The sequence below is a fragment of the Sarcophilus harrisii genome, chromosome 2 (assembly GCF_902635505.1).
Source record: "Sarcophilus harrisii chromosome 2, mSarHar1.11, whole genome shotgun sequence".
Lineage (NCBI taxonomy): Eukaryota > Metazoa > Chordata > Mammalia > Dasyuromorphia > Dasyuridae > Sarcophilus > Sarcophilus harrisii.
Genome location: NC_045427.1, coordinates 71,047,363 through 71,070,909, shown reverse-complemented (window position 1 = coordinate 71,070,909; position 23,547 = coordinate 71,047,363). Strand labels below are relative to the sequence as shown.

Genomic DNA, 23,547 nt, shown 5'->3' with positions numbered 1-23,547 from the left:
ATGTATTTCTTCCTTGCTAATTTATCCATTCTAGAACTCTCTTACACAACCTGTGTGATTCCACAGATGCTGGGACACTTCTTGGCAGAAAGGAAGTCTATCTCCTTCTTCCGTTGTGCTGCACAGTTTTATACATTCCTGTTTTTTGGCATTGCAGAGTGCTACATCCTCTCAGTTATGGCCTATGATCGCTATGTAGCCATCAGGGATCCTTTAAGGTACTCAGTCATAATGAATTGGGGTTTCTGTGGAGGGTTGGCTGCTGGATGCTGGGTGGGTGGCTTTATAGCATCCACAGTAGATACAATGGCAACATTCCAACTTTCATTCTGCCGGGAAAATGTTATCAATCATTTCTTATGTGAAATGCCTGCTTTGCTGCACCTCTCCTGTACAGATACATCCCATGTAGAAATGGTCATGAATGTCCTCTGTATATTTACCCTTGTATGTCCTGTCACATTCATCACCTTCTCATATGCTCACATTATTAATGTTGTCCTACACATTCAATCTGCCCAGGGACGCAGAAAAGCCTTTTCCACTTGTTCTTCCCACCTCATAGTTGTCATGGTATTATATGGTACTGTACTCTCACTCTATATCAGACCTCGATCACTCTCTTCCCCAAAATATGATAAAATAATTTCTGTATTTTATGTGGCCTTTACACCTATCTTTAATCCTCTCATCTATAGTCTGAGGAATAAGGAGGTAAAAATGGCCCTAAAAAAACTCCTGGGGAAAACCAGAGACACATAACATCCTCTGGTATTTCTTTTAACTATCTTCTTTCAGTGGCCCATTCTTGAAGCTCTGACCTAGATCATTCCCCTTCTTGCTATATGTGAAAAAACCTACTACCATTGATGGATGCCTTTCCTCACTGCCTTTTCCTTTTTCTCCCTCCCCCAAGCTAGGGCCATGAGAAGTATTTCAGAATGGCCAGGAGTACCTCCATTACTAGGATACTATTATAGAAATCATAGAAATAATAATTCCATGGAAGAAAATAATAATGATGAAATAAGATCCAAATATTTCTGGGATACAGGTAAAGAAGTCCTAAAGGAAAAATTATATTCTTGCAAACATTTCTTAACAATGTAATAAAAGGGAAGATGCATGAACAGAATATATATTTTAAACAGTTTGAAAGCCAGAAAACAAACAATCCTAACATAAGTATAAAATAGGAGATATTAAAAATCAGTGGAGAAACAAACTAGAAATCCAATAGTATCATCTAGGATTGAAGTCCTATAGGAATGAAAAATTAAACTAAAAGCCAGTTCTAAAAGACCAATAAAAATCATAATCATTTAGTCATTTTGATTCAAAGGATGACATTAAATCAAATTAAAACTGATCAAGACAAAATAACAAAAACAGCAAAAAGAAAAAAAAATAATAATTTATAGTTACAGTCTAAGAAACCCAAGGACACAAAAGAAATAGATTATTTTCAAAAATATGAAATATTCAGACTTACAGAAAACCAAGTAAAGATCTTAACCAAGCCTCAGAAAATGAAAAATGAGCTTATTGGAAAGGAACCACTAAAGGGAGAAAAATTCTTAGTACTAATAAATTCAAAAAAGAATTCTAACAAACTTTTAGAGAACAATAGTAATGCTTCACAAATTATTCTCAAACATTAAGAAAAATCTTGTCAGCTTCTTTTTGTAAAGAAAATATAGTCTTGATACTTAAATCAGGGAAGGATAAAGCACAGAAGACAATTATAAAACAATATCATTAAGTAAAATCAATTAAAAAATTCTGAAGAGAATCTTTTTAAACAGACTACAGAGTTTCACCCAAGACATTATTCATCTTGATCAAATTGGGTCTTTATAAGAAATGCAAGGATGATCTAACACTAGAGAAATAATCAGAATAATCAGAATAGTTAATTATATTAAAAAACAAAATGATACCAAACCACATAATCATTTCAATAGATATGGGGTGAAGCATTTAACAATTTAACAATACAACAACATTTAGGCTAACAAACCCTCAAAACTATAACTGTAGAGAGAGAGACCTCCTTAATATCACTAAAATTTTTATATAAAATGAAAAGCACGCATCATTTGCAGTGAGCAAACTAGAATTTTTCCCAATCACCATGAAAATGAAGCGTGGATGCCCACTCTCCCCACCATTATTTCACATAGTTCTGAAAGTGGAGAAAGAGATTAATTGCACATAGATAGGTAAAAGGGACATACATTTTCTTACTTGGTAATAATATGAAAGTTTATTAAGAAAATCCTGAGGAATCAGCCAAGAAACTAATTGAAACAATAGCTTTCACAAAGTTACAGTCTACAGAATAAATCTTCAAAAATATTTCTGTACAATAACAATAAAGTAAAAGGAACAATAAAAAAGAAAATCCCATTCCAAATAAATACAAAATGCATATGATATTATTCTAAGAAAGCACTTAGGACACTTCTATAGATTCAGTTGCAACATATTAATTGAGAAAATAAAGAATAACTTGATTTGCTGGACAAATATTTGGTGATCCCGGGCAAATTTCACCAGAGTAATGAAAATGACTATACAACCAAAATTAATTTATACTTCTACAGCTAAGTCATTCACAGTTGGTGCTATACCAATGCTATACCAATGAAATCATCAAAACTTTCTTTGGGAAAAAGTTCTAGAACATCAAGGGAAATTATAGAAAGAGATAGAAGGGGTGAGAAGGGAGTAACACAGAACTCTAAAGAATAAAGTAGCAGTCATTAAAACCATCTAGTACTATTTAAAAAATAGGAGATTTAGATCTATGCAACTGACAAGAGAAAGGAGAATCAGAAACAATGGAATTAATTAATACAGTGTTTGATAAAGTGGAAAAGAGAAATTACTTGGGGGAAAAAACTTGCTAGATGATTTAAGATGCTGGAAAAAATAGAAAGTAGCATGACAAAACTTCAAGTGCTTTCTTTTTAAAATTATTTCTTGTTTATCTGATATGCAGCTTGCTTTGTTATATATTTGTTTGCTCTCTCTATATATCTATCCTCTATATATTTATATTTGTTTCTTGATATTTTTCAAATCCACAATTACTTTTTTGATTTAAAAAAGAAAGTGAGTTTTATGATTCAAAACTAAAGTAATGACCATCAACAAAGATCTTCTGTCTCTGATCCCACAAAACTTCAGTTCTAGACATATACAGAGAAAAGATAATGAGTGATACAAAAGCTAAAGATCAGATAAATTGTCCCAATTCTTAAGAAGAGAGATGAGTGGGGAAGACACTGTGGGTATCAGAGTAGTGTTTTTTGATCTGGATTGTGAATGATGTATACATTTGAATAAACAGAAGTGAGAAAAAGTCTCTATGCAAGAGGAACATAAGTGAAATAAAAGCTTCAAAGATGGAAGTAGGCTTGGTATGTGTTCTATATAAAGAGACTAACTAATCTGGAGCAGAGATAAAGTCAGAACTGGCATGAGAGAATAAGTACCATAAGTCTTAAACATAGAGGAAAGAGCAGTTGTTGGTATTTATCCTTTGTTTCTGAAGAGGACTATGACATCAGGGAGGTGATTTAAGTGAGGGTGAGCTGTGCAAAGTTATTAGCCTCACTTTCTCCTCCATGGCCATTTGGATCCAATAGCAAAATATAGATCAGAATTACTGGAAATGGTTTAGATGCAGTAGAAGCCCATGAACTTTTTAAACTAAGGTATTTACAATGTAATTGATTCAGTGATTAAAGAATTGAGCTAAAGAATGGCCTCTTTTACCCAGTCACAAAAAATCCAATCTGAGAGGGGAAGACAATCAGGGTTTCTGGTCAAAACCAGCAACAATTCCTGTTTATATTTACTATGAGCCTATCAGGGCCCAAATAATGACCAACTGGAGTTTGGCTTGGTGCCTATTGTTGGTCAATCAATGAGAGCTAGAGAAATTTAATTTTAAGATATGGTTCGGCTAGAAATACACTTGACACTGAAATTCAGGTTTCAAGAAAAATTTATTTCAAAGAGTCCAGAGAAATTGGACATTTCTGGTCAGAAGTGTGTTTTGCCTTTCTTTAGGAATAAGGAGCAATGAACACCAAATTGAGAAGAGCTTTATACAATTAGTCCAGCTGCAGTTCTTCTGTTCAGAAGACTGGTCAACTCTCTTCTGGGTTACAACCTTCCTCATTCATCCCTTACATATTTCTCCTAGGCATGTTCCCCTTCCCTGATCATACATCCCATATTCAAAGATGGCAACTCTCTCCACCTCTGGGGTGATTTGGATAATATGCAATGAGGCTATTAAGCAAGCACAATGAAGAAAAGTCTTCTCCCAATTATTGACTGTGGTTGGTTTAAATCAAATTCTAGCCTACCTCTGTTTGTCTAGACTTTGTGGTTAGACTAGCTCCTTCTTCTGAAAGCTGATTGATCAGTAGTTCTTATTATCCTACATTACTTTGAAACTTGCAACATCTTGTGGAAGCCTAACTTTTGAGTATTTCTCACAGTCCTTAAGAAAGAAATCCAGTCTAAAAATTCCAAGGTGTCTTGTGAGATTTCAGTGTTTAAAAAACAGATTATTATATTCCTTTCAGCAGAGGAAGCACTCTTAGGTAAGGGTATGATACTCTATGTGTACAGAAGAAAGAAAGAGAGGGAAGAGGAGGGAGGATAAAAGAAAGGAAGGAAGGAAGAAAAGAAAGAAGAAAGGAAGGAAGGAAAGAAAGGAAAAAGGAAGGAAGGAAAGGAAAAAAGAGAGAAGGAGGGAAGAAAGGAAAGGAGAGATGAAGGAAGGGAGGGAGGGAGAAAGGGAGAAGCATTTATAGAATTGTCTCTTACATAGCTTTTGTCCCTTGTCAATTCTTTGCATCAACAAAATCATTGTTTACATAATACATCATGTTTACATTGGATACAGTTTATTGTATTCTATCAGAAAGCTAAATTATAATGTTAACCTCTAAGGTTTTTTATAAGAACTTCCATAAGGTCAATCATAAATTCCAAAAATATAAGAGTTCATTATATATTACTCTTTTTCTAATTGGAACATAGGACCCAGGAGGCTAAGGGTCAGAAAAAGTAATTAAATAATTACTCCTCTTTTCTCCAATGAGGAGTCATGGGGATCAAATCTCAGAGGTCCCCAAACTAAGTAAATATTCTTGCATTGAACTAAACTCTTATTGTTTACCTGTAGAAGCAAAAAAGTAAACAAACAAAACAACAACAACAATAACAACAACAACAAACCCAGGCACTATTCCCCACTTCTATCAGCTCCATTAGGGGGCACTCATACCTCATGACTATCTTATTTTAAAACAGATATCTGTAATCTTGACTTCTGGATTTGAATTTATGCTCAACTGAAGCAGAGAAGTAGACATAACAGATAGTTAATATCTGATATTATCCTTGACTAGCAGTATAAGAATTAGGGGAACACAGATAGGAATATTAGAGAGCATTTGGGGATGTCATTAATGAGTCTCTATTCTTGTCTACTCCCAGAATTGACTTCAAAATTAATACAAAAGCATAATCAATAACAGCCTGAGAATTTGGAGTCTGGTGTAGCATGAAGGCAAAAGAGGCAAAAATAGACAAGGGAACATGGGTGGGAGAGAGATTAGCAGTATTTATTAGAGCATCAAATTAGAGCTCCAACATGAGCATTTGTGAAAAAGGTAGTGTGGTATGGTGATCAGAACCCTCTTTAGGAAATCAGGAGACATGGAAACCACTCTTAGATAATTGTGTAATATGTAGCAAATTACTTCCTTTATTTAGTATTCTTTCATATCCTGCCAACCACACAAAGATGGATCAAAGGAGATGATAATTTAGAGCCTAAACTCTGGGTTGACTCAAGCACCATGCCAGGTGGCATTATACAGTTATACAAATATTCTTTTCGTTAAAGTTCTGGAATATAATCCTGTCTGGACTTGAGTTCCTCTACATTCCCCCTTTCCAATGAGTATATATATAGCTTTCAATTTATCAAGGGGAAGGGAAGGAGGAACAGAAGGAATATGTGTGTGTGTGTGTGTGTGTGTGTGTGTGTGTGTGTGTGTGAAGAATACAATATCATTACTTTTAAAAATTTTAAGACTGAGTAAATTTGGTCTTTGGTGAACCATTGACAACTAGCTTAAAAAGTAGCCAAATCCTACCCTTTTTGGTAGTTCCTTGTTCTCCATAAATTACTATGCCAAGAGAGGAGATCTCAAGGCTAAAGTTACTGAAGTTGTGGTCCCTTAATTGCTTTTCCCAGTGTCTTGCTCTACATGACTTGGGTCTTGTCCCTGAACTAATCATTAATCAATATGCATTCATGAAGCACTACTATGTTAAATGTTAGGGATACAAAAAAAAGGCAAAATATAATCTCTGTCCTCAAAAGGAGCTTATAAACCAATAGAAGATATAACACATAAACAAATATATGCAAAGCAAATTCTATACAGGATAAGTTGGAGACAATTTAACAGAAGGAAGACACTGGCATTACAAGGAGCTGGGGAATCTTTCCTGTAGAAGGTAGGATTTTATTAAGATCATTGTGTGTGTGTGTGTGTGTGTGTGTGTGAGAGAGAGAGAGAGAGAGAGAGAGAGAGAGAGAAAGAGAGAGAGAGAGAAAGAGAGAGAGAGAGAGAATATATATATGCAGAACGTAAAGATTCTTAAATTGCAAATTGGGCATTTTCTTTTCAGGTTGTATGTTATTTTAAATTTCCAAGGAAAAAGGATTTTGTAAAGGAACCTCTTTATGATATTTGGTATAATAGATGGAGAAAATTCAAGTGATTATACCATAATTCATAATTTTGGTATGTATTCATTTAAACCTAAAATTTTCAAATTGGTAGCCACTGAACTTTTCTGAGTAGGGTAATGATGGTCATATCTGCACTATAGGCAACACCTTCAGTTTTAGAATCTCAGTCATTAAAAAAGAGTAATAGCTGTAGAATTTGCCTTGTCATGAGGATCAGATCATGTACATTATATTATATATATACATAATTTACATTATATCATTATATATTACATTAAAGAAAGCTCTCTAAATCTGTAAAGACAAAATAAATATCAGTGATTATAACTATCGCATTGACTCTCAATGAGTTTCTGAGCATTTCCATTAATAGAGAGCTTATTTTTTCAAGTAGTAATTCATACCATTTAAGATTTTTCCTTTTGTTTACCTGAAAATAGATTCATCAAACAAACTCTCAGGAAGACTCCTGACCTCTTGAACCACACAGAATAAGGCTATCAAAAGACAATCTTTCAGGCATTTAAAGAAATTGAGCATTCTCTGTCTTTTCTTCTCTAGCAAAATGTTCTTTTCATCTTTATAGGACATAGTTTTTAGATGCTTCATGATACTGGCTTCTTTTCTCTGAAAACAACTCTAGCTTACTAATTAATTTGTACCTCCTTCCCCACATTTGGTGTCCAAATGGAATGCCAAATTTCAGAACAGATTTGGCCAGAATAGCTAATAGGATAGCTCCATTTTCAAATCCCCTGAAGTACACAAGAGATGGAGTTGGCAAGAGCTAGAGAAGAGAGACCTTGTTTTTCTCACTTTTAGCTTTGAGAGAGATGACACAAAGATAACGTGCAAATAAGTCATGAGTTCAACTACATTGTGTGGAATTCACTTAATTGTATTGAATATCTGTTTCCTCCTTCATAAAAGTAGGATAATACAATATTGAACAATATTGAATCATTTTGATTGCCTATTCCAAGCAACAAATTTTACTTTAAGTTATAGGAAGGTAAGTAAATGGGAAGCAATAATATATTGAAAAAAGGATCATAAATTTTATTTAAATACACAGGAGAAAATAAACTGAATGAAATGGGAAAAACAAGTGCGTTGATTTTGCTATCTTGTTATATGTAAATTAAATTTATCTTTAATGCAAAATAATGCAAAAAGCATTATAGAAGATCATGGATTTATCCACAATCCTCTTCTTTATTCTTTATAAATTCCATCTTTTATGTTTGTGGATAATTAAATTCTTAATGAAAACAGAAAAAAAATAAGAGAAAACCAATATTCTTTGCTTTATCTACATAGTTGTAGTGAGAAACAAAAGACAAATAATGTAAAACACTTTGTAACCATAAAACTCCATATTCCCTCAGTAGATGCATAAACAAGATGGAGAACAGCAACCCCATTTCAGTGACTGAGTTCATCCTCCTTGGCCTCTCCAGCCAACCTGAGCTCCAGGTGTACCTCTTCCTCCTCTTCCTGATGATCTACTTGATTAATTTGCTGGGAAACTTGCTCATTGTGTGGTTGAAATTAATGAGCACATTCCTCCATACCCCCATGTACTTCTTCCTCACTAATCTGTCCATAATTAAAATCTGTTATACATCCTGTGTGTTTCCACAGATGGTTGGGCACTTTTTTGTAAAAAAAAAAGATGTCTATCTCCTATTCCTGCTATATCATACAGGTCTATACATTCTTGTCCTTTGGCATTGTAGAATGTTATATCCTCTCATTGATGGCCTATGACCGTTATGCTGCTATCTGGGTCCCCTTGGTGTACTCCATTACAATGAACCGGAGTGTTTGTGTGGCTCTGGTGATTGTATTTTGGATTGGTGGTTTTGTGGCATCCCTGGTGGCTACAGTAGCTACATTCCAACTTTCATTTTGTCAGGATAATGTCATCAACCATTTCTTTTGTGAAATGCCTGCTCTGTTTCATCATTCCTGTACAGACACATCCCAGGTAGAGATTATCTCACAAATATTTGTGTTTTTATCCTTCTGTGCCCTGTCACATTCATCATTTTCTCCTCTACCTACATCATCAACATTGTCCTTCCAATTCGCTCTGCTCAGGGATGCAGAAAAGCCTTCTCCACTTGTTCTTCTCATCTCCTGGTTGTTATCCTATTCTTCGTGACTGTGATATCTCTTTACATGAGGCCCAAATCCCTGTACTCCCTAGAAAGACAAGATCATCACTGTGATTTATGTTGCCTTCAAACCTACTTTGAATCTACTCATCTATAGCTTGAGGAATAAGGAAGCAAAAATAGCACTGAGGAAACTCTTAAGGAAAAGCTAGAGACACATAAAAACATGCCCCACATTTTTTTCAATCTCTTTTAATGTTAGTACTTCTATTGATTATCTCCAATTTATCTTGTATGTAGTTTGCACATAATTGTTTGCTTATCATCTCTCTCTCTTCAGACTGTGAATTTGAGAAAAGGGAACCTTTTTAATTTTTTCTGTAAACACATGTATGTATCCTCCATCCATTAAAAAAGTCAACTCTCAATTGATTCAACCTTACCTGCTAGCTATCATCTTTTATGTCTCTTCATCCTTGTGGTTAACCTTCTTGAGAAATAATATAATGTGGCTACACTGGCTTTTTTTTTTTTTTTTTTTTTTTTTTTGCTGTTCCTCACATATGACACTACATCTCCATATTCTGCATAGTACTAGCTGTCCCCTGTGCCTAGCATCTTCTTTCTCCCCATTCATAACTCATAGATTACCTGAACCCCTTCGAAATTCAGATCAAATCCTACCTTCTACTATATACTTTTCTAGTTTTCTGCTTCTCTTTTCAGTTGATATTCCATTTATACTATTTTTATCTTGTACATGAACATGTACATGTATATCATCTCTCTCATTAGAATTTGAGTTTAAAATTGCCTTTCTTTGTAGCACAGTTGTGATGCCTAATAAGGACTTCAAAATGTATTGACAGATATTGATTATAGTTCTCAATATTTACATTGTTTATTTTTAGTAAAAATTATTTTGTAGCTATATTTATAGAAGTCATGCATGTGTAGGTTAATTTCTAGCTGTCTAAGATACTTTATTGTTATCATAAATGAGATTTCCCTATCTTTTCCTCTTAGTTTTTGTGAAAAAAAATAAGAGGGATCCCGAATTATACTCATATGTAGACTTCAGAATCTTGTAGAAGTATCACATTGTCTGTGGGTCATCAAGACATAAATAAAGAATAATTTAGAGCTATATCCAAAGAGCTATAAAACTGTGCATAATCTTTGCCCCAGCAATACTACTTTAGATCTGATTCCCAAAAAGATCAGAAAAGGAAAATAAAAGACAAATTACCTATATAAAAATATTTATAACTAATTTGTGGTGTCAAAGCATTGGGCATTGATGGAATGTCCATTAATAAAGAAATGGCTTAACAGGTTGTGACAAATGATAGTGTTAGAATATTACTGTGGTAGAAGAAATGATGAGCAGGATCATTTCAGATAACCCTGGACAGACTTAAATAAAATAATACAAAATAAAGTGAGCAGAAGCAGAAGAATATTGCACACAATAACAGCAATGCTGTATGATGATCAGTTGTGAATGACTTAACTATTCTCAGAATACAAAGGTCCAAGACAATTCTGAAGGACTTAAGAGGAAAAAAAATGCTCTCTACTTCCAAAGAGAGGGTGGAGTCTGAATGCAGATCAAAACATATTTCTTTTTTCTATTCTTAATTTTTTTTTCATTTTTAATGTGCTTTCTTTTACAATATGACTAATATAAAGTTATGATTTGCATGACTATTCATGTGTAGCCTATTAATATATAATTGCTCATTGTTTCAAGAAAGCAAAAGAGGAAAGAAGAGGGAGAATTTGGAACTCAAAATTTTTAAAAATTAAAGTTAAAAATTGTTTTTGCATGTAATTGGGAAAAAGATATCAAGGATGGAGTAAGCTTGGAAAACTCTTAAGATGAGTTATTGTTTATACATATTATATAGAGAATATAAATGGAAGATCAGTAGTAAATGTATTACCTCTTCCTGGAAGAACTCAAAAGGGCCAATAATCAAATTTGAGAAACAGAGGACAAACAGAATTAAGAGAAATACAATAAAATTATGAAAAAGACAACTCAGTAAACAGAGGCACCAAAAATATTTAAGAGAATAACATCTTAAAAATTAAAAGAGTATAAATAGCAAAAGAGGCATAAAAATGCATGGAAGAAAACTTCCCCAAATGGAAAATGAGGTACAAAAGCAGACTAAAAAATAATTTCTTAAAATTTAAAATTGGGCAAGTGAAAGTTAATGACTACATTAGACATTAAGGAACAATAAAATAAAAGAATGGAAAAATAAAAGACGAAGTGAAATATCTCATTGGAAAAACAACTGATCTTGAAAACAGATGCAGGCAAGATCATTTAAGCATTATTGGCCTATCAGGAAGTCATGTTTAATAAAAGAGCCTAGACATCATCTTTCTTTTTTTAAAAAATCATTATAACTTTTTTATTGACAGAACCCATGCCAGGATAATTTTTTACAACATTATCTCTTGCACTCACTTCTGTTCTGATTTTTCCTCTCCCTCCTTCCACCCCCTCCCCAAGATGGCAAGCAGCTAGACACAAGCAGCTAGACATCACCTTTCAAGAAATTATCAAGATTGCTGCCCTGATATTCTAGAATCTGAGATTAAAATAGAAATTGAAAGAATCCACTAATCACCACCTGAAAGAATTTCTCAGATGAAAACTCCAAAGAATATTAAAATCAAATCCCACAGCTCCCAGATTAAGGAGAAAAAATTGCAAGCAGCCAAAAACAATTCAATATCATGGAAAAAGAATCAGCATAACAAAATATTTAATAGCTTCCAATTTAAATCATTAGAGGGCTTGAAATATGAAATTCTGGAGAACAAAGAACCTATCCAGAAAAATTTAGTATAGACTTTATAGGGGGAAAATGGATATTTAGTGAAATAAAGGACTTTCAAGAATTCTTGATGAAAAAACCAGAACTGAATGAAAAATTTGATTGTAATATTAAACTCAAGAAAAGCACAAAAAAGATAAATGGGGTGAGAAATATTTGAGGAATTCAATGTTTAAACTGTTTACATTCTGCCTATATAGAAAAATGATACCTGTAACTCCTAAGAACTTTCTCATCATTAGGGCAGTTAGAAGAAATATACATAGAGAACATAAGTGTCTACAATAAAATGATATCTAAAAAAATAAAATTAAGAGGTAAGAAAGTGGGGTGTTCCAGGAGTAAGAAGAGGTAAAAATGAGGTAAATTATGTCCAACAAAAAAGAATTGTGAAAGAGGTTTAGTGGAGGGGAATATGGAGGAGAGTAGCAAACAATATGTGATCCTCATTGGAATTTGCTTCACAAGAAAATAGCATACATACTAAGTTGGATATAGAAATCTACTTTATCCTATAAGGAAGTAGAAGGGGAAAGGCATGAGAAAAAAAAGATGGCATGTTAATAGAACAAAGGATGAATTGGGAAGGTGATAATTGGAAGCAAAATATTTTCTTTTTTTTAATGGTTTGTTGTAATTACTGGGTAAGAAGAACTGATATCTCAGGGAAGTTCTTCTTTTAAAATTTTATTCATTTTAAAATAAGTATAAAATAGGAAAAATATTAACATATGCACAGTAGAACATAAGAGGATTCAAAATATAAAGCAATGTATTTCCATTTTGTATTCAAAGTTGTCCATCTTTTCTTTGCTTTTTTGTAGGTTTTCTTGTGTTCTATGCAATGCCCTTTTTATTGTATTCTTCTTTTCCCTTTCCCCCAAAGAAAACTATAGCTTAGTGTGGTTATACATATATATACATATACACACAAACACATATCTGTAATGTTCTCCGGTTTGGTTTTCCTGGGAGTCTCTGGGTTCTTGGGAGCAGCCTTCATTTCAGTTTTGTAATCGCCACAAAAATAGCCAGGTGTTAAAGTCCAAGTCCTTTATTATCTCCTTCCTGGGGCTGGGCACCTTTCTGGAAATCCTTTCAGACCAGTCTTGCTCTCAGTGCGGAAAGTACAGGAGGCCAGGCTAGCCACCAGGAGCCTGATTGATGGTGAAATGAATTTCTGTCTCCTTGTCTCTGAGAGATTCCAGTGCACTTGTCCTCTGTGGCTCTCAGTCCCTGCTTAAATGCTCCACACTGAGTATAAACGAATCATTATATCTCTAGGAAACCATTACTTGTATAAGATTAAATCAATCATACTGAACTTAGAGAACTATTAATCACCATGCTAAACTAGATAACCACTGTCTCATCAATTCCACTTAGTACCTTGTAAACATCCTTGTTTCAAGTTCAGAGTTCTGGGCCATAACACATACCTATATGAAAATATAGGTAGTCATACACATGTACATTCATATGGGTCTATGTGATACTATATTATGTTTATTTGTCCTCTGTTTTTCTGAAAGTGAATAACATCTTCCTTATAAGTCCAAGTTTTTCCATATTTTTCTAACTCCACCAAGTCATCATTTCCTACACCACAGCCATATTCCAAATATTTTATTTCAGGTATTTTAAGTAGCCTAAAACAATATTTATTAATATGGCTGAGAGTTATTTGATTGTAATTGCAATATTTTATGATGATCAACTATGAATGATTTATTTATTCTCAGCAATACAATGATACAAGATAATTCCAAAGGACTCACGAGGAATGCTATCTACCTGCAGAGAAAGAACTGGTAGAATACCTATGTAGATTAAAGCATGCTTAAAAAAAAAAACAAAAAAAACAAAAAACTATGTTTTCCTTTATAATTTATAACGACTATTTTACAGATATGTTTTCCATAACTACACATACACATAAAATTAATTAAGGAGGAAATGAGAGGAAAGGTGGGAGATAAAGAATAAAAATACCATTAAAATGGAATTTGTGATGGATACCAAAGGCATATAGAATGGGGGGAATATTTGGACAAGATTGGGTTCAGATTTTTTCAAGCAATATAATCTTTAGGGTCATGGTGATTTTTAAAAATTAATGCTTTTTTTTGAAGTTAAACATAAAATTAACAAATATAATGTTAAAGTTTTATGAATAAAAGTTATCCATAAAATGGAAGGCAATGGCAGAATAAGGTAGAAAACAAAATTATGGATAATGAAAAAAATAAAAAATACTAAATATATATGTTTCAAATGGCACACATATATTTAAGGGAAGAGCCAACAATATTATAAGAAAACTTTGATGCTAAGGAAATACTGTAGGTCACTTTACCATTTTTATTTCAGAATTAGATAAATTTAACTATATAAACCAGGAAAAAATTATGGATCTAAATAGAATTTTGGAAAAACTAAATTGAATAGATCCCTACCAATTGTTAACTTAAAATGTTAAATAATATTTTTATAGTGATATTTTACATTTTGTTGAATTCATCATGTGCCAGGGTACAAAAAAACATAATTATAAAAAGGAAAAATATTGAATATATCTTTAATGGGCATTACCAACAAAAATAATAAACAACAAAGAAGTATATGTCTCTGCAAATGTATATTAACAAAAGGTTAAAATATAATTCTGGTAAATTCTATGTTCCTTAGATAAAAAAGAGCCAAGAATTGACCATATAACTTTTGCTTTCCATCTGCTGCTGGGCACAGTATATCCCCTGAGGGAAGGTGTGTGAAGGAAGGCTCAATAAGGGTCCATGCTGGGTATCTTCCATCTGCCTCAAAGTGAAGACTTCCATCTGTTCCAACACAAGGTAACTTCTTTCTGCCTCATGCTGCCAGCCTAATCTTTCTTAGATCTTTGGTGCAAAGAGAAGTAATCTTTATGGAGAAGGATACTTCTTTTTTTGTGTGGACTTCCACCTTCAGCACTCTTGTTCAATTTTTGAACTTCACAGGGAAGTGATGAATTTAAAATGGATTTCCATTTGACCATCTCATTATATCTTTCCTGTTATGCTGGATTTACTTCCTTATTCCTAACCTTTGGAAGAGGAATGCTTCTACTCAATGATGAGCATTCTCACACTTGATCATACTCTTCACATCTCAGTGATTCAGAACCCATATATGTGATCCAAACTCCATTCCTTATCACCTGATTTCTTATCCCATCTACTTTATTTCTCTCATTCCAAAATTTCAAAAAACAAAACAAAACAAAACATCCAACTCCTTACAATGTGTCCTCAGAAGTACCTCTTCTATAAACAATAAATTTCCTTTCATCCAAAAACTTCTCTTTTCCTTCTCCTTCCATCTGCTAGTTTTATTGGAACCTGGATCCCTGCAGATGGCATAGCTCACTTGGCCACCCTTTCCAGTATTGTCTTTACCTTTACTTATTCTCCTTGGCACACTGATTGAGACAGCAAAGTTGGAAACCTTATATTTCTTGTCTCTTCTGATGCCTCTTCCAGGTTTTTTTCCTACTTCTATCATTCAGTAACCACTCTTCCATTGAGCTTCATGCTTTTAATATCTACCAACTAATCAAAATCCTGGAATAATTGTATACAGAAAGCTCACTTCCCTTCCTTCTTCCTTCTTCCATGCATTTAGTGCATAGCTCATTATTTTTCTTTTTATCAGAACAATTAACTACACTAAGAACAAATCACTAGTCTTCAGGATTGTATCAATAATTGAATAAAAATATTCCAATAAAAATCATAGGAATAGCATAGATTTAGTAGATCATTATTATATTTTTATTTTTTCTCTCAATTACATGTCAAGACAACTTTAGCTTCCCTTTCTTCAAGATTTTGAGTTATAATTTTTTTTCTTTCTCTCCCACTGCTTTCCTAAAAAAAGTATACAACAGAATATAACAAGTAACAAAAAATCATCATCATATGAAAGGGGAAAAAACACTGGAAGCTTTCTTAATGAGATCAGGGTGAAACAAGAATTCCCCAATTCCTACAGTTTTTGACCTTATAGCAGAAATGTTAACTATAATTCATGATACATGTCAAAAGAAAATAAAAGAACAACTATTAGTAAAGAGGAAGCACAACTATATCTACAGGTAGATAATATATTGATTTACTTAGAGATCCTATGAATGCTAAATTAAGTAACTGAAATATCCAAGAATTTATTTACAAGCATACAGAAACTAAAATAAACACAACTATGAAACATTGTTTACCGAAATGTCACCACTGTCCCAAAATCCTTAGGTATGGGACTCTTTCCTCATTGGTATATATGAATCCTTTGTCCTACATGGGGGGTGAAGGAGAGTTATCAAGAACAAGAGAGCTCCAGCTATTGTTCAGTCTTCAAGCTTTGAGTTGTTTCAGTTGGATTAGGCTTCCAGCTTGGAGAAAGAAGATGGAAAAGACCAACCCCATTCTTCAAATTTCTAAAGAAAAGATCTTGAGAAGACCCAAGATGAATTGGCTATGAGTTTTCTACACTAGACATTTCAGACAGTTTTCTTTAGCTGAGATTTAAGATTTCCTCTTGGTTGAGCTGAGTTATCTTGCTCCTGGAGGAAGAATTTATTCACCCTCTATTATCTGATGTATATCATCCTATTTATATCTCCTCTGACTTCTATTTTGCTGTGATTTTGAAAAATGAGTTTCTTTGCTATTCTCTATGTAAGTTCACTGTAGAATTGGTATTTTGTGAGAAGAATCAAGCTTTACTTATAGAGTTTAGAGTCCTACCTCCCCTTAATAATGAAACAGCAATTAAAAGTTAGATTAAACATTATCATTTTTCCTAAACTAACAATATTTAAGGGAGCATAAAGATATGATCCTAATCCAATGCCGCCTCTCTCTGAGAAGGACAGATCATCACTAGCCCCAAACTTCTTCTTTCCATTCTGGCAGAAAAGTCTCCCTTGGGGAAAGATACTGAGGAAAGAGGCTAGAAATGTCCACAATGTCTCTGTTGGAGACATATAATGACACCTCATGATACCTGTGAAGAGAATACCATGCTACATATAGGCTCCTTACAACATATGGGACTTCTCTGAACAGAAATAATGGAAGACCTATGTAATACAAGTACTGCCAAGAATAATCTAAAGACTACTGTTTTGCCAATCAAAATATCAAAGAGAACATTTATAAAATTGGACAAAAGTAATAAAATTCAAAGAGAAGTATAAAAGTTTGACAAAAAAGAAGACAAGTAGAAATTATGGAGTATGGCATAAAATTTCAAATTACATCACAAAGTAGTAATTGTCAAATATGATGAAGTAATGGCTTTAAGAAGGAAAACTTAATTAAATCAGCTGATGCTAATTAGATAAATATCTATATTTGTTAGTTGCTGAAATAAAGAAGACAAAAATGCAGCTTTCCTTTCCATTAAGAGAGTACATGTTATAGGGAAGACAATTTCAATTGTATTTTCCTCTACTTCTTACTGTTTTGTGAAGGGATAATGTTTATAATCTACCCTTTTTCTCCATGAAATTTTACAAATGCAGTTAAATTTCAAAGCAATGTTATTTTAATTTTCATTTTTTCCACTTGGAAAAGAAATTATTTGTTGATTATGGTGGTTTTAGTTCCTTCATTGTAGTAAGTTAATTTACACTGGCAAAACTTCCTTAGGAAATTTTAAAAAATTAACAGAATTAGATGAACCAAGTACTGGAATTTGAAAGAAAGAAGAGGGAACAATAAGGAAGTAAACTATAGTGTGAGAATTATGTTGGGGTAAAAGCATGTATGTTCTGCCATGAAATTCTGGACCCCAATAGAGGTTATCTGGGGGTGTCTGATGTTTTCACATTCTTTATAATGAGACTCTGGGGAGGTTAAAGTATGGTAATAGGAAACTCTGGAGATTAAAGGTGGAAAACACAAACAGAGAGGCCCTTGAGAACAGGAGAAGGAACTACAGAGCCCCTCAATCACCACCTGCTTTTACAGCCAAGTCCTTAGAATCCCTTATATATTTGCATTGTGTCTTTTGGCAAGGCATTGTGACATGAAGGTAAGGGAAGTGTCCTGTGCTTTCTTTCATTCCCACTATCCTTATTCTTTCCACTTTATCTCTAACCTCTAATCATTGAAAAGCTGCAGGTTTGGGAAACAGACTTCCCTAGATGGATTGGATCCAAGGTAGGAGTTTCCCTCTGAAAGTTTATGGAAAGTCAGACAATGCTTTGCTAAGGTGAGTGAAGTTTAGGTGCATGAGGCTGAAGAATTGTGGAAGTAGAGGTCTGAGTATTTAGAAATTCTTTCCAAAATTGTTTTAGTTTGGGTGTATCCTACAAGAGGGAAATGTGAAGGGTAGGGTAAGAATTGTCAACCATCTCTAGCAGTGAGATAAAATGATACTTGCTTTGCTTGAAATGTATGTTGGGTTAGAGCAGATTTGGGAATAGACTGGGAGGCTCAACCATAGGGATGAAGTTTACCAGGAGGACACCAGAGCAGGTGAGAGAGACCTGGTAGTGTAGATAAATGACAGTTTTCCTTCTATTATATTAACTTTTTTTTTCACCCATTCCAAAAACAGATACATAAAGTCTGTCAGGCTATTGAAGATATAATGTATCTTTAGGAAGAAATGAGAAGGTGCTTTTCTGATCTATGCATATTTTCATTTCATATTATTCTTATAAACAAAAAATATTCATTTGGTGGCTTAGTCTTCTCTCTTCTAGTAATTAAATTATATATATTTTTAAAAACTATTGATTCTATTATTCATAAAATACTACAATAAGCACTGAAGAAGATACCAAATACCTTTAATAGAGTCATTTAATATAGTTAGCAACTAAAACTGCATCTATGCTCTTTAATTTTGTCAGTTTCAGTGATACTTATAACAGTTCCAATTATACCTTTGAAAGTTGCTGAAATGAAAAAAAAAATCATCAATCTATGACTGTTCTAGTTCTAAGCACTTTCCACTTTGGTAGGCTGGTCCTCATGTAATCCTGGAGTTACTTCATGAAGCTCAAGTGCATCTTGGAATTATATACGGGAAAAACTTGCTTCCAATGATGAACAACCCACCTATTATAGAAAAAAAATTCTCTAATAGTAGGCTTGTGACTTAAAATGCCAGGTCTGGATTAGGAAAGGCCACTCTAGCTTTTGTGACTACTAGAGTTGTGCCTCACTCTGACATCCCTAAGGAAGTGACACAAAGAAATAAAAAGACAGGGTCAGCCACAAATCTTTATGAGAAATAAAATTAGATTAGTCAAATTCAGCTTTTGGTAGACTAAAAAGACTTGATTAGGAAGGGATGTCAGTTAAGTTCCTATGCATAAGGCAAGCAAAAAGGAGTAAGACTCACTATTTCTTCAGTTCCTCTTTTTTTCCCCCCCACTCAGCTTTCTAGCTGCTAGACTGAGAACCCAAGGTAATAAACACACTCTTATACCTATCTACTGGTCTCTTTCATTGTCACCTATCATGGTCTCTTTTACATAACTGAATTTGAGAAAGGGAACTGTCAGATGCTACTGTCCTACTGCTGCTCTATGTATTAGGGGAGAGTATCACCACCTCTTCTTCCTACTCAGAACTCCTGGAAACCCCAGTGATTTAGTCCTTTTTGTGGTTTAGTTTGTTTTCTTTCCTCACTGGGAAGAGATAGAAATCCCAAGATCTTTAAAAACTAAGTCCTCCCTGCCACAAGGTAGCCCAAGATTGAGTATAAAGATTCTTAACACTTAGAAAAATGAAATAAATCTGGAATCTATTCATGAAACCCTTACCTTGGGATAGCCTGTTAGAGTTTCAATTTTATCAGCATAACATTTGTACAACAATGAGGTAGCACAATAAGGTTTTAAAGTAAGTGAGATATATATATATATATATATATATATATATATATACACACACACAAATAATTGTAATCCCAGATGAGTTCAGAGCAGATAAATTCATTATCAGTCAAGGAATAAGGAAGATTTCTTTGTGAAATTGGCTTTTGACATGGAATTTAAATGATGATTAGGAATTCACTAGTGAATAATGGAATAACATTTTAGGGATAAGAAATTTGTGAGCAGAGATACAGAAGTGGAAAATTCCAAGGAATACACAAGCTCTTGTGAATAATCTAATTTGGAGAGAAAAATAATTTATGTCTAGAAAGGTAAGATGAAATCAGACCACCGAAGGGCTTAAATGCTAGACAAATTGATCATAAATGTTTAGAGGGGGAATCCATGAAAAAATTCAGAGTAAAGGAAAATAGGAGATTCTTGATGCAGAGGGAAATATGGTAGCAATATGAAAGAAGAATTGGAGCTCTTATGGGACTTTCATTGACTCAGGGATGATTTTATTTGAGAACTACAGTAAGTAAGAAAGACAAAAAAGAAGCCTGTGACTTAGGCGTATAAAGATGCACCACCCTTAAAATTCCTTTTAAAATTCCTTAAATGATTTGTATTTAAAATGGTGAGTAGGTGGAAACATTATGTAGCATTAAATTAAAAAAAAAATTATAGCTTAAACTCATATCTTAAGTCATATTGACAGGGGTGAACCCTGAAACTGTGTCCCCTTTAATCTGTAAAAGAAGGGTGATTGGGGTTTCAGGCTCTCCCCTGAGAAAAGCACACAATGCCCAGTTATCTGTCCAGAGATGTGGTCGCACCCTCTCTTGAGTTGAAGATTCCTCTGGGACCACTCCCAGTAACTTGAACTCCCAGTTAAGTGATTTTATTCTGTTAGAGATCTGAGTGGCTAGAAACTCCAAGATAATTAACCTCTTTTTCACCTGGAAATCTAGGCCTGGGGGCATTGACAACATTGAAGGAATCTCATTCAATGTTGAATGCAAGCCCCAAACTTAGACTGCTAATAAAAGACAATTCTGAATTCCAAATCTCTGCAGAAGTGTGAAATAGGATTATGCTTTGCCAAGGTTGGCAAAACTGCTTGTCAGAACTCTTGCCCACTGTGAAGATATTTTCTTCTCAACGTTAACCTTTGTTATTTCCTCTGACAGGACCTTGCCATTAAGAAATCTGTCTTCCTTGCAAAGCTGACTTCTCAGGCCAATAAAAATCTCTTTTCTGCCACTCAGACTTTTTGGGTTTGCAAATTATTTTGCATTGGACTTGCACCAACCAGAAGAGATTCCCCACCTCCAATCTCACACCTCTTCACTATCACTAGCACCACATCAAGGCTGTTAAAGGAAGGTTCACAGTAAAAAAATAAAATTTTAGTTATGACTTAAAGAAAGTCAAGGACATCAGCAGGTAAAATAGAGGAGGAAAGCATTGTAGGAATATATGAAAGCCTAGGAAAATGTCAAAGCTAAGAGATGAAATATCTTGTTCATGGAACAGGGGAGAGTAAGGTGTAAGAATGATGAGGTTCATCGATTCCCAGTCAGGGAACCAAATGATGAGGTTCTAGTGGCTGTTGTGATTAGGAACCAAATTATGCAGTTAATGGCAGTCAAAGAGTTATGGAAACTCCTTTTGGGAGAGACAAAACAAAAAGAAGATGGTCATAGGAGGGTATTTTGGTCTGGGAATTCATAGGAATTCTTGATCTAATTGTCCTAGTCCTAATTGCTTTACTTTGCATTAATTTATGAGTCTCTCTCTCTCTATTCATCATATTTATCATTTCTTATAATATAGTAACATTCCCTTATAATTCTGTCTCACTCAAATCCAATTCATTTGCAAGTCAACACATCATCCTCATGATGCCATTGGTTCTCTTTGAGAACAAAGGAGAACAACAATTCTTTTATGTTCATATAGCATAATTTGTTAGTTATTAGTCAACCAATGGATGCTTCTTTTGTTTCTAGTTTTTTCCTACTTCAAAAAGAACAGATCAACTTATACCCAACATTTTTTTGATCTTTGACCTTGTCTTTGTAGATTTTACATATGATATATGAGCACGTACAAACATACATACATAAAATAAAGGAACTTTATATCTCATTGACACTCAACCAGAATCACAAGGAAAATAATTAAAGTATTAATATGACTTTGCAGTTAAATGATTTCTTCAGGTATACACAGTTATGCCTGGGTGACCTAAGTTTCCCATCCTAGCCTTAAAATTGCAAACCTAATGATTTTTTTCTAAGAAGTCATAATTTGTACAGATACTCAGTGAATTTTTATGTATATTCAAAGTCCCAAGAACATGACAGAAAAATTCCCCTTACTTCAGGTGGGGAATCTTGAGATCCTAGAGATCTAAAAGGTCTCTCATTCAAATGAATCCTGAAACCATAGATAATCTGGAGCTCCTGAATTTAAAAAAAAATCTCCCAGAAAGGACTATGAGTATAACTAATAGTGTTGCCCTCATCTTGATTTTTTTACAGGATAATTATTCTAGCGATAGTTTGGGAGTAAGTGGTCAAAATTAATATGTACCAGAGGAAACTGGGATCTTTGAGTTTAATTAGTCAAACTTCTAGAAACGAGCTGGAGCATTAGTATCCATTACAAATGAAGATATAAGGCATTACATTAGGGCCTTTTGGAAATATGAAAAAGTATAGACTTTTTCCTATTATGATTTTATAACATGCATTTTTTCTGTGACTTGATTACACATCAGTGCTCTTTAGAGCTTCTACACTTATTCCACTGATGCTGACATAGTTGGGAAATCTTTGAAATCTCTTTAGGCTTGGAAACATATTTTTTTAAGATATCTTAATGAGCTTAAATATCCATCATTTGGGTAGATTAGCTGTGGGACTGTCTCTCAATCCATCTCTTTGTCTTCCCACTCTAAGACACAACAACAACATAACTGCAGGAAATCAGACCAGCACCTCTGGCTTCCTACTCCTGGCTTTCTCCAGTCACCAAGAACTCCTGTTTCCTCTGTTCCTGGTCCTATACCTGGCAGCCCTCCTGGGGAATGTGCTGATTCTTGTTGCTGTTGGCTCAGACTCACGCCTCCAAACACCTATGTATGTGCTCCTGGTCAACCTGTCTCTGGCAGATCTGTGCTTCACCTCTGCTACAGTACCTAGGCTCCTCTATGCCCTGTTGACAGGAGACCAGACCATAACCCATTCAGCCTGCCTGTCCCAAGTCTTCTTTTTCTTGATGGCAGGCAATGTGGATAGCTATGTGTTAGCTGCCATGGCATGGGACCGCTATGTAGCTATATGCAAACCACTGCACTATGCTACTGTGGTGACCCTGCCACGATGTATGGTGCTCCTAGGGGCTGTGTGGGTGGGCACAGCCCTGCATTCATTACTCCATACAGTTCTTCTTGCTCGTCTTACTTTCTGTAGCAATCGTGTTCTCCCATACTTTTTCTGTGATCTCCATCCTTTAATACATCTTGCCTGCTCTGACACCTCCCTTAACTACATGATGATTTTAGTTGAGGGTGGCTCTGTAATCATTTTACCTGCTATTTGTATTGTGGTTTCTTATGTCTTCATTGGAGCTGCTGTTTGTCAGATTCGAGCCCCTGGGGGTCTCCGCAAGGCATTTTCCACCTGTGGATCCCATCTAACTGTGGTTATACTTTTCTATGGAACTGTGGTGAGTGTCTACCTACAGCCTCCAGGGCAAATGGAAGGTCAAGAGGAACCCCAAGATCTAGTGGCCATAGTCATGTTCTCTGTAGTGTCTCCAACACTAAACCCTTACATCTATAGTTTGCAGAACCGAGAAATCAAAGCAGCCCTTACAAAGCTGTTTATGGGTAATTAG

General features: G+C 34.3%; 1 protein-coding gene across 1 annotated transcript; it reads left to right on the top strand.

Annotated features, from left to right (window-relative positions):
• Positions 1 to 23,547, top strand: LOC100924007 (olfactory receptor 1361-like). Its single transcript, XM_031949242.1, has 2 exons — positions 1 to 218; positions 22,608 to 23,547. Exons 1-2 carry the CDS (start codon positions 1 to 3, stop codon positions 23,545 to 23,547), a joined length of 1,158 nt encoding a protein of 385 aa, XP_031805102.1.

Bases quoted from the DNA above. Each gene is read 5' to 3' on its own strand.
- LOC100924007 (XM_031949242.1), top strand. From the start codon at position 1: ATGTATTTCTTCCTTGCTAATTTATCCATTCTAGAACTCTCTTACACA. The intron at 219-22,607 runs GTACTCAGTCAT...TCCCACTCTAAG, and splicing joins GCCATCAGGGATCCTTTAAG to ACACAACAACAACATAACTG.